This window comes from Microtus pennsylvanicus, chromosome 3, assembly GCF_037038515.1.
Source record: "Microtus pennsylvanicus isolate mMicPen1 chromosome 3, mMicPen1.hap1, whole genome shotgun sequence".
NCBI classification, from domain to species: Eukaryota; Metazoa; Chordata; class Mammalia; order Rodentia; family Cricetidae; genus Microtus; species Microtus pennsylvanicus.
In genome coordinates, this window is record NC_134581.1 from 99881067 (window position 1) to 99893208 (window position 12142).

Genomic DNA, 12142 nt, shown 5'->3' on the forward strand with positions numbered 1-12142 from the left:
TTTTTTTCAGCTGAGTAATACTCCATTGTGTAAATGTGTCACATTTTCTTTATCCATTCTTATGTTGATGGGCTTCTAGGTTGTTTCCAGGTTATGGCTATTATAGATAATGCTGCTATGAACATAGTTGAGCACATATTCCTGTGGTATATGAGCATCGTTTGTATATACACCCAAGAGTGGTATTGCTGGTCTTGGGGTGTATTGATACCCAATTTTCTGAGAAACCTCCATACTGATTTCCAAAGGGGCTGTACAAATTTGCACTCCCACCAGCAATGGGGAAGTCTTCCCCTTACTCTACATCTTCTCCAGCATAAGCTGTCATCAGTGTTTTTCATCTTAGTCATTCTGATAGGTATAAAGATGGTATCTTAGAATCATTTTGATTTGCATTTCCCTGATGGCTAAGGATTTTGAGCAATTCCATAAATGTCTTTTGGCCATTTAAGTTTTTCTTCTGTCAAAAATTCTGTTTAGATCTGTACCCCATTTTTAATTGGATTATTTGTTATTTAGGTGTCTATTTCTTTAGTTCTTTATATATGTTGGAGATCAGCCTTCTGTCAGTTGTGGGGTTGGTGAGGATCTTTTCCCATTCCATAGGCTGCCGTTTTATCCTGTTGAATTTATCCTTTGCCCTGTAGAAGTTTATCAGTTTCTGGAGGTCCCATTTATTGATTGTTGCTTTCAGAGTCTGTGCTACTGATGATATATTTTGGAAGAGGTCTCTTGTGCCCATTTTAAAGGGTACACCCCACTTTCTCTTCTATGAGATTCAGTATGGTGGGTTTTATGTTGAGGTCTTTGATTCATTTGGACTTTAGTTTTGTGCATGGGGATAGATATGGATCTATTTGCATTTTTCTACATGTTGAAAACCATTATGGGAGCACCATTTGTTAAAGATGATTTCATTTTTTTTCCATTGTACACTTTTGGTTTCTTATAAAAAATGAGGTGTTCATAGGTGTGTGGATTAGTATTAGGGTCTTTAATTCAATCCCATCAATCCATGTGTCTGTTTTTATGCCAACACCAAGCTTTTTTTCTATTACTGTAGCTCTATAGTATAGCTTGATGTCAGGGATGGTGATGCCTCTGTAAGTTCCTTTATAGTACAGAATTGTTTTTACTATCCTGGGTTTTTTGTTTTTCCATATGTAGTTGACTATTGTTCTTTTGAGTCTATGAAGAATTTTGTTGGGATTTTGATGGGGATTGCATTGATCTGTGTATTGCTTTTGGTAATATTGCTATTTTTACTATGTTATTCCTACCTATCCAAGAGCATGGGAGATCCTGTCATTTTCTAATATCTTCTTCAACTTTTTTCTTCAAAGATTAAAATTTCTTGTCATATAGGTCTTTCACTTGTTTGGTTATAGATACTCCAATTTATTTTATGTTATTTGTGGCTATTGTAAAGGATGATGTTTTTCTGATTTCTTTCTCAGCCCATTTATCATTTGTATACAGGGAGACTACTGATTCTTTTTGAATTAGTCTTATATTCTGCCACATTACTGTAGGTGTTTACCAGCTATAGGAGTCCATGGTAGAAATTTTGTGGTCATGTATGTATATTATTATTACATATACAAATAGTGAAAGTTTGATTTCTTTTCTTCAAATTCATATCTCCTTGATTTCTTTTCTTGTCTTATTGCTCTAGCTAAAACTCCTAGTACTTTATTGAATAGATATAAAGAGAGTGGAGGAGGGCCTGCTTGTTTGTCCCAGCTGCCCAGCTATCTTAGCCCCGAAATAACCACAGAGAAACTATATTAATTAAAACACTGCTTGGCCCATTAGCTCTACCTTCTTATTGGCTAACTCTTACATTAATTTAACCCATTTCTATTAATCTGTGTATTGCCATGTGGCAGTGGCTTACTGGGAAAGATTTGGCATGTCTGTCTCTGATGGCTCCATGGTGTCTCTCTCTCACTACTCTGCCTCTCTTCCTCCCAGCATTCAGATCTGTCTTCCCCACCTACCTAAGTGCTGCCCTATCAACTAGGCCAAGGCAGTTTCTTTATTCATTAACCAATGAAAGCAACACACAAACAGAAGGACCTCCTACACCAGTGGAGAGCCTTGTCCTGTTCCTGATTTTAGTGGTATTGCTTTGAGTTTCTATTCATTTAGTTTGATGTTGACTATTGGCTTGCTGTATATTGCTTTTATTATGTTTAGGAATGCTTCTTGTATCCCTGATATTTTCAAGACCTTTATCATGAGAGGGTATTGGATTTTTTGAAAGGCTTTTTCAGCATCTATGAAATAACAATGTTTTTTTTCTTTTAGTTTGTATATATGGTGGATTGCATTGATAGATTTTCTTACATTGAATCATTCCTGTATCTCTGGGATGAAGCCTACTTGATCATGGTAGATGATTTTTCTCATGTGTTCCTGGATTCAGTTTGCTAGTATTTTATTGAGTGTTTTTGGATCAATGTTTATGAGGGATATTGGTTTGTAATTCTCTTTCTTAGTTGCATCTTTGGTGGGTGGTTTCGGTATCAGGGTAACTCTTGCCTCATAAAAAAAGTTTGACAATGTTACTTCTGTTTCTAAGGTGTGGACAAATTTGAGGAGTATTTGTATTAATATTTCTTTGAAATTCTCTTTGAATTCTGCATTGAAACCATCTGATCCTGGGCTTTATTTTATTTATTTTTTTGGTTGGGAGACTTTTAATGACAGTTTTTATTTCCTTAGGGGCTATAGGTCTATTTAAATTGTTTATCTATTCTTGAATTAATTTTGGTATGTGGTACCTATCCAGAAAATTGTTCATCTCCTTTAAATTTTCCAATTTTGTGGAGTATAGTTTTTTTTTTTTTGAGACAGAGTTTCTCGGTAGCTTTTGATTCCTGTCCTGGAACTAGCTCTATAGACCAGGCTGGCCTCGAACTCACAGAGATCCCCCTGTCTCTGCCTCCCAAGTGCTGGGATTAAAGGCGTGCGCCACCACCGCCCAGCTGGAGTACAGGTTTTGATGTATGACCTGATGGTTCTCCGTATTTCCTCCATGTCTGTTGTTATGGCCCCCATTTCATTTCTGATTTTGTTAATTTGCATATTCTCTCGCTGCCATTTGGTTACTTTGGACAAGGGTTTGTCTATCTTGTTCATTTTCTCAAAAAACCAATTTTTTGGCTTCTATTTTTTGCCTTCTTTCTTTCTTTCTTTCTTTCTTTCTTTCTTTCTTTCTTTCTTTCTTTCTTTCTATTTTATTGATTTTTTAACCCTCAATTTGATTATATCTTGGCATCTATTCTTCCTGGATGAGTTTGCTTTTTTTTTTTTGTTCTAGAGCTTTCATGTGGGCTGTTAAGTTGCTAGTGTGAGATTTCCCCAAGTTCTTTATGTAATCTCTTAGTGGTATGAACTTTTCTTTTAGGACTTTCAAAGTGCCCCGTAAGTTTGGGTATGTTGTGCCTTCATTTTCATTGAAGGAAGTTTAATTTCTTCCTTGATCTAGGGGTGATTCAGTTGAGCATTGTTCAATTTTCACATATTTATTGGCTTTCTGCAATTAGTTTTGTTGTTGAATTCTAGCTTCAATCCATGGTGGTCTGATTAGATATGGGGGTTATTTCATTTTTTGTTTTTCTGTTGAGGTTTTCTTTGTTATCAAATATATTATCAATTTTTGAGACAGTTCCAAGAGGTGCTGAGAAGAAGGCATGTTTTTGTGTGTGTTTGGGTGGAATATTCTATATTTGCCTGTTAAACCCATTTGAATCCTAACTCTGTTAATTCCCTTATTTCTCTGTTAAGCTTCTGTCTGGTAGTCCTGTCCAGTGGTGTGAGTGGGGTGTTAATGTGTGGGGCTTGATGTGTGATTTGAGCTTTAGTAATGTTTCTTTTAATAAATGTGGGTGTCCTTGTATTCGGGGCACAGATGTTCAGGATTGAGACTTCATCTTGATGGATTTTTTCTGTGAAGAATATAAAATATCCTTCTTCACCTCTTTTTGATTAATTTTAGTTCAAAGACTATTTTGTTAGACATTAGGATAGCTTCACTAGCTCATTTCTTAGGTCCATTTGATTGGAGAATCTTTTCTTAACCCTTTACTCCAAAATAATGTCTGTCTTTGAAGTTGAGGTGTGTTTCTTGTGTGTAGTAGAAAGTAGATCCTGTTATCATATCCATTCTGTTAGTCTGTGTCTTTTTACAGGTGAGTTGAGACAATTGATATTAAGAGATATTAATGACCAGTGATTGTTATTACCTGCTATTTTTGGTTTTGTTGTTGTTGTTGGTATTGTGTGAATGTTTTCCTTCTTTGGGCTTTGCTGGTGTGGAATTATCTATTGCATGTACTTTTGTGGGTATGGTTAGTTTCCTTGAATTGGAGTTTTTCTTCTAGTACTTCATGTAGGGCTGAATTTGTAGATAGATATTCTTTAAATCTGGCTTTGTCATGGAACATATTGTTTTCTCCATCTATGACAACTGAAAACTTTGCTGGGTATAGTGGTCTGGGCTGTTATTCATGGTCTAAGCAGTATGACTAGGATTAATTAAAATTGTGGCTTTGGCAGCTGGCTCCACCCCATTCCTTAGCTTTTTGAGAGTCTAGCTTTATAGTGGAGGTACTGTCAGGAGCCACATTTATTGTAAAACTTCTGTAAAGTTTCTAGGTCCATGCTACCACCAAAAAACCTGATGCTAGCTACTCATAAACAGCATTTAAGTTTAAGTATCTTAAAAGATCTATGAGGTTTTTGTTGCTAACACTGAGTCAGGAATCTTATCTAAAGGAGCTGCACCTCTGGGGGCTGGAGAGATGGCTCAGCGGTCAAGAGCACTGACTGCTCTTCCAAAGGTCCTGAGTTCAATTCTCAGCAACCACATGGTGGCTCACAACCATCTGTAATGAGGTCTGGTGCCCTCTTCTGGCCTGTAGGCATACACACAAACTGAATATTGTATACATAATAAATAAATAAATATTTTAAAAAAAAGGAGCTGCACCTCTGCTTACTGCCAGTAATCAGAGCCTACTTGGGAAAAGATGGTTACCAAGAAGCTGCACTTGACTCTGTTCTTGTCTGGCTAGAATTCATTTTTAAAAGCTTTCTCAGGCTTTATGTGGATGTTATTGCCAAACATTTGGGTGCCATTTGTATATGGAAGTTTCTGCCCTGCCTGATCCCGCAGCTATTCAGTCACAAAGAAGCACATGGATAAATAAGACCAATTTTCTGTTCCCTAATGATATCACTCACCAAGGCATAGGTACAAAATCTGTCTCTAAGAAGTCATTTTCTCAAGTGACTATATTACTTTTCTTGTCTGGCTATATGGGATGCCCTAGTATTTTTCCCTTAAAAATTTTTCCATATAATATATTCTGATCATGGTTTTCCTTCACCCAATTCCTCATAGATTTCTTCAACTCCCTCCCCACCTACTCAATTTCATATCATTACTTTCTTTCTCTCTTTAAGAAACAAACAGGTAAATAAAACTAGACCAGAATTTAAAAATCCACAACACACACACACACACACACACACAGACAGACAGACACACACACCATAAAACACAAATTGGAAACCATAGTTTATAAGCAAAAGAGCAAAAAGATGGAAAATGCCCAAAGTACTATGACACAAAAGTCTCCAATATTATGATTGATTTTGTTTTGTGTTGGCCATCTACTGCTGAGCATGGGCTCTACCCTTAAGTGTGGTTAATATACCCAGTGAGATTACACTGCAGAAAACTAATATTTTTGAAATATTAAATGACTTTTATTTATGCATTTATTGAGATATCTCTTCTGAATTTTTATTAAAAGTTTTAATATAATGCTCCTATTAATTTTGAGAATTTCATATATGCATGTAATATATTTTGATCATATCCATTTGTGTTAGTTTGAATGAAAATGACCACCATTAGGGTCATAGAGAGTGGCACTATTGGGAAGTGTGGCCTTGTTGGAATAAGTGTGTCACCAGGGGTGGGCTTTGAGGCTTTGAAGCTCAACCTAGGCCCAGTGGTTCACTCTTTTTTCCCGCTGTCCGAGGATCTAGATGTAGAACTCTTAGCTACTTTTCCAACACCATGTTTGCCTGCATGCCAGCGTGCTTCCCACCATGATGACACTGGATTAAACCATTGAACTGTAAGCCAACGCAGAGTTGAATGTTTTCTACTATTAAGAGTTACCACGGTCATCGTGTCTCTTCACAGCAATAGAAACTCTAAGTTAAGCTCTGTTGCTGCTTCTTCTAATTCCTCTCAGATCTAACACTACCTCTCTACAATCCTACCTTAACTTGATATCCTTGTTTTATTTTTTTTCTTGTTAATAACCCAACATGTCCAGTATATGGGTATTGGATCATTTACTAGAGTATGATTAAACAACCAGGGGCCATACTTGTCTTATTTAGTGTTTCTATTACTGGAGAAAAGACAATAGCCGAAAGAATCTTGGGAGGGAAGTGTTTATTCTAATTTATAGTTTATAGGCCATCACTCTGAGGAAAGTCGGGGAAGGAGCTTGGACCCGGGAGCTGAAGCAAGATACTACGGAGGGATGTTGCTTACTGGTTTACTTCTCACAGTTTACCCACACTACTTCCTTATGAAACACAGGACCACCGTCCCAGGGGTAACACTACCCCCACTGTGGACTGGGCTCTCCCATATCAATCATTAATCAAGAAAATCTCATAGACTTGCCAGGTATTTTCTCAATTGATGTTCCCTTCTCCCAAATGACTTGAACTCATACTAAGTTGACATAAAATTCAGTTAATAGAATACCCTTGAAGAAGCCCTGTCCAGTCTCAGTATGAGGTCTTTCCCTGGTCTTATTGAATCCTGTTCTGTCTTGTTTGGCTGTCATCTTTTAGAGGCCTGATCTTTTCTTAAAAGGAAACATACAGGGAGTGAACCTGGGAGAGATGGAAGGTGTGGTAGAGCTAGGTGGAGTGGAGGGAATAAAAACTGTGGCTGGGATGTATTGCATGAGAGGAGAGTCTGTTTTCAATAAAAAGGGAGAGAAAACTGACTTTCTCTCTTCCAGAAGCAAGTGACTGTCAATAACTTCTCAGTTTGGATTGGAGAGGAGGTCTGTGAGTCCATGTTTCTTCTATGCTGGAATTTCAACTCTCTTGATTTTATACAGACAGCCGCAGTTGCTATGAGTTCATGAGTGCAGTGGTTCTGCCATGTTTAGAAGACACTGTTTTAGTTTGGTCCTCACCCATCCTTGGCTATCACAATCTTTTTGCTCCCTCTTCTGTAATGGTCCCTGACCCTTGGGGAAGTGATGCAATGCAGATGTCTCATTTGTGGCTGAGAACGCTGCAGAAACTTATTCTCTGCACTTCGATCACTTGTGAATTTTTGTCTTAACCACCATCCTCTGCACAAAAAGTTCTTTGATGAAGGTCTGAGAGCTTCACTAATCTATGGACATTGAGATACAAATTTAGAGGATAATTTGATACCATGTCCATTTTACAAAGTACTGCTAATAGGTTCACTTCTAGGGTCTGCAACAATGGGGTCATGGCCAGGTTTCTAGTGCCAGACATATTTTTTTTCCTTGTGGAGCAGATCTTAAATTCAAGCAGAAACTCACTGATTTACTTCCATGACATTTGCCCCACAGCATTATTGTAGCTTACAGGATTCACAGCTGAGTAAGACTGTTAATGACATTCCCCTCCCACAGCAGCCTGCATAACTCCATCCTGGATTATACAAGATAGCCAGCAGGCAGCAATCTTCTTGACCAGTGCCACCCTGATTTCCTCATGTCTTGAGACCAAATTGCACGGTATCTTCAGCAACAAGATGACCACACATTTAGTGAATGCTTTTTTATAAATTAAGGATTAGAGTCAAGACACAAAAATGATAAAAATCTATGGAGATAACTGATATATAAAATGTTTTCTGATTATGAACTTTTGACTTTAATTTAGAATCTACATAATATAGTTAAACAATTATACTGTTTAGCATTCTATGTTGGAGGAAATTCTTTTTAAAACTAATTCTTGTTTACTTATAGATGTGGTGCTGAAGTAGATAATGCACGTAGAAACACCTACAGAGAAAAATAAAATATAAACATTATCTCAGTGCTGATAGTTATCACTTTTATTTTCACATTTATATTGATAACAGACACATTATATGAGTTAAGAGAATGAACTTATTTCATAAAGCTTGAATTGGTGCAAATTTGAACAAAGATAGATGAATAGAATTTGTTATGTGGAAAAAAAACTCTGGCGTCTAACTTTCTTTGTGACATCCAGGCTCTTTCCTATTATATTCCACTCTTGGACTATCAATGAATAATGTGTCAAGGTTTGTATTTAAAGTTCCCATATCCTAAAAGGTGCATGTGTATATAATTGTTTCAATATTAAAACTATAAACACACCATATTCAATAAAGAACATGGACTGAGTCAAGACCCATTTTAGTTCTTAAAGAACATATTTTGTTAAAGAATATTATATGCTTTGTACATATTACTTTTATTTCACAGTTAGAGAATGAAGTCTTATGGGCAATGTGGCTTTTGCTATCTTATTGGTCCTGCTTAACTTCAACGCAACTTCATGAAACTTTCATCTTTCATACCCTGATGAATTTGACATTATTTTGATAATGTCTAACTAAAACTTTAATTTTGCCTTAAAGTCTTTTAAAAAAATTTAAAACTGTTTGGCAGTATCATACATTTGCTCAATGAGTTTTATTTTACTCACCTCTCATCTTCTTATTCTCTCCTCTCTCCCACTAGATACTGTCTTCTCAGTTCCATCTAGGAAATTCTTGCACACATGTGCATAAAACAGGGCTGCCTTTTCCTTTATTTTTTGTTTTGAGACAGGCTGTCACAATTGCCTTGGATGTCCTAAAACTCACTATGTAGACCAGCTGACCTCAAACTCATACAGATCTATATGCTTCTGCCTCCCAGTTGCTGGAATTAAAGTCCTGTAACCCTAAACTCAACTTTAATTACTTTCAATATAGATAATATGACTTTCATCAGGAACGGATATTTTTTATTGCATATCTTATCTTAAAAGAATATTTCCCGTGGTTATAGTTTTATAGGTAATGATTTTGCTATTCAAACATACTTCATTTGGGTTTCTCTAATATACATATATATGTATATATATGCAAATAACAAAATGATCAGTGATGAAATTATTCTAATGTTAAATATATAGAAACTGAGAAATACTGAGAGCTGTTTATGACCCTGAAATTGTGTGGAATTTATCAGTATACTATTTCCATTGAAAATTAGAGGCATTGTGGAATTCTGGTTTTATTATTCATTTTCTCCAATTCTCTCATTTGTTTTCAAAAGGTGTCCAAATAATATTGAAGAGAAAAATTTAACATATATCTCAGAATTCCATCTTATGGGACTCTCAGATGATCTGCAACTGCAGCCTATTCTCTTTGGACTGTTCCTGTTCATGTATTTGGTCACAATGCTCGGAAACCTACTCATCATCCTGACAGTCAGCTCTGATTCACACCTCCACAGTCCGATGTATTTCTTCCTCTCCAACTTATCCTTGGCTGACATAAGTTTCACCTCTACCACACTACCAAAGATGATAGTGGATATCCAGACTCACAGCAGAGCCATCTCCTATTCAGGATGCCTGACTCAGATGTCCTTTTTTATGCTTTTTGGATGTTTGGATAGTCTTCTTCTAACTGTGATGGCTTACGATAGGTTTGTGGCTATCTGCCACCCTTTGCATTACCAGCTCATCATGGACCCTTGTCGTTGTGGCTTGTTGGTTTTTGGGTCTGTTCTCATCAGCCTTTTGGTCTCTCAGCTACATAATTCAATAGTATTACAACTTACCCATTTCAAGAGTGTGGACATTTCTCATTTCTTCTGCGATCCTTCTCAGATTCTCAGCCTTGCATGTTCTGATACTTTTACCAATAACATAGTCATGTATTTTGTTGGTGCCATCTCTGGTTTTCTTCCTATCTCTGGGATTTTCTTCTCTTACTATAGAATTTTTTCCTCTGTTCTTAAAATGCCATCTTCTAGTGGGAAGTATAAAGCCTTCTCTACCTGTGGTTCTCATCTGTCAGTTGTTTGTTTATTTTATGGGACTGGCCTTGGGGTATACCTCAGTTCAGCTGTCTCATCGTCTCCCAGGAAGGGTGCAGTGGCATCAGTACTATACACCGTCGTGACCCCCATGCTCAACCCTTTTATCTACAGCTTAAGAAACAGGGACATCAAGAGGGCCATGTGGCAACTCCTCAGAAAAACAGTCTAATCTCAGGATCTGCAGCATTCATTCCGGATCCTTTGTAAATCTGATTCACAAAATTTCTAATTCTTACAATACCCATGGAATCTGTTTCATATTGCTTTAATAACCACACAATTGAAATCAGCTCTCTTTCATATATATTCAGAAAGGAGGAAGTCAGTAATTTTTTTCACCCTTCCATATTATACGAAAATGTTCTAACAAGCTCCTGTCATACTTAGTGCTTAGAGGTATTGAGCACTAGGAAATATATGCTTATTAAAAGCTGGGTGAAATATGTGTAATATACATTTTTTATTATAAAAACAAGAATGGTACTTTCTACCTTTCTCTATGTGTCTCTTCAGAAATGCTCTACACGTGTTTGTTTTCTTTCTTTTGTGTGCGGTCCCTGGAATGTTGACTGTGTTGCAGTGGATGACTTGACTTCCAGACATATATAGGCAGTGCTATTGGTCTCAGGGTATTAAAAAAGAGAACAAAACACTGGGATAGAGTGGGGGTTGATCTAGGAGAAGTTGAATGGGGCATACGGGGTTCATGTGATTAAAATATACTATATGCAGTTATGAAATTCTTAAAGAACAAAATAAAAACATTATATATTAAGGATTTGACTTTACTCAATAGATTTATACATATTGTCTGTGAAGATGTAGGTCTTTGGCAGTCAAGCTTGTATTTATGAAATTGCCCCAGGCATTTATAAAAATTACTGATGCCTATGGGGATCTTGTGAAGACCTGATTCATAGCACCTACCCTGTGGCTTACTCCAGTTCTAGCAGATCCTGTGTAGTCTTCTGGCCTTTGTAGGCACTACATGCATTTGGAGCACATATGTACATGGAGGCAACATATATGCATAAAATAAAGATAAATAAAGACCTTTAAAAGTACCAGTGCCTGTGTTTTCTATCCAGAGATTTTGATTTACTGAAGGTGTGTGGCAGAACATGAATGGGAGGGTGTGGGGCTGAACACAGACTTTAAAAGACACCTAAGGTTTCTCCCGAAAGATATGCTGATGCATTTATAGTCACTTCCTTGCATGAAATGAAAATTTTGTTGCTGGTTTTAGGATTCTCCATGACACTAACACTAATTGTGAGTGTTGATTTTCCACTGTTAGATTTTACATATGGCTAGTTCTTTTGTTTTTGTTTTTTAATTGGGAAGTAATGCATTCTGGTTTTTAAACATGTTTGTCTTTCTCTACACTCCTTCTGGAATTCCCCTAATGTAAACATTTTGGCTTTCTTGTACCATGTAAGCCCATTAATATATCTCTGTTTTCTTTATTCTTTTCATTTGCTTCACTGATTCAATGGTTTCCAAGAATCTGTGCTTAAGGTCATTGATTCATCTTTCTGCTTAGTAGGATCTATCATAAGCACCATACTGACCATTTCAATTGGATTATTGTGTTCCTCAACTTTAAGATTGTTGTATTCTAATAATTTATATATGATTGTACCATTTTATTCATGTATCATTTTTATAACTTTTGTCTGTGTAGCAACCTCATTTATTATCTGCCTTTGAATTTGTTGTTGAATAAATCATATATCACTATTTTTAAAGGAAATTTGAAGAGTTGCTTTCCTATTATTCATTTATTTGTTTGGGCCATATTTCCTTGTTCCTTTGTATATCTTGCATGTTGTTGTTGAGGTTAAAAATGTGAATTCTCACAAGTTTTACATGTTGGCTTCATATAGGGGAAGGTTTTAAAATTTATCTTATCTAAGGATGTGTATATGTCCTTTTCTAATCAAGGAGGCTTCCCTCTCTTCTCAAGAGCCCCTTTGTCTTTT

General features: G+C 36.5%; 1 protein-coding gene across 1 annotated transcript; it reads left to right on the top strand.

Moving 5' to 3' along the window:
* Nucleotides 1-8217: 8217 nt before the first annotated feature.
* LOC142847251 (olfactory receptor 7E178) lies at nt 8218-10329 on the top strand. Its single transcript, XM_075967969.1, has 2 exons — nt 8218-8226; nt 9409-10329. The coding sequence occupies exon 2, from the start codon at nt 9442-9444 to the stop codon at nt 10327-10329; it is 888 nt and encodes a 295-aa protein (XP_075824084.1). The 5' UTR covers nt 8218-8226; nt 9409-9441.
* The last annotated feature ends 1813 nt before the right edge of the window (nt 10330-12142 follow it).

Bases quoted from the DNA above. Each gene is read 5' to 3' on its own strand.
- LOC142847251 (XM_075967969.1), top strand. From the start codon at position 9,442: ATGGGACTCTCAGATGATCTGCAACTGCAGCCTATTCTCTTTGGACTG.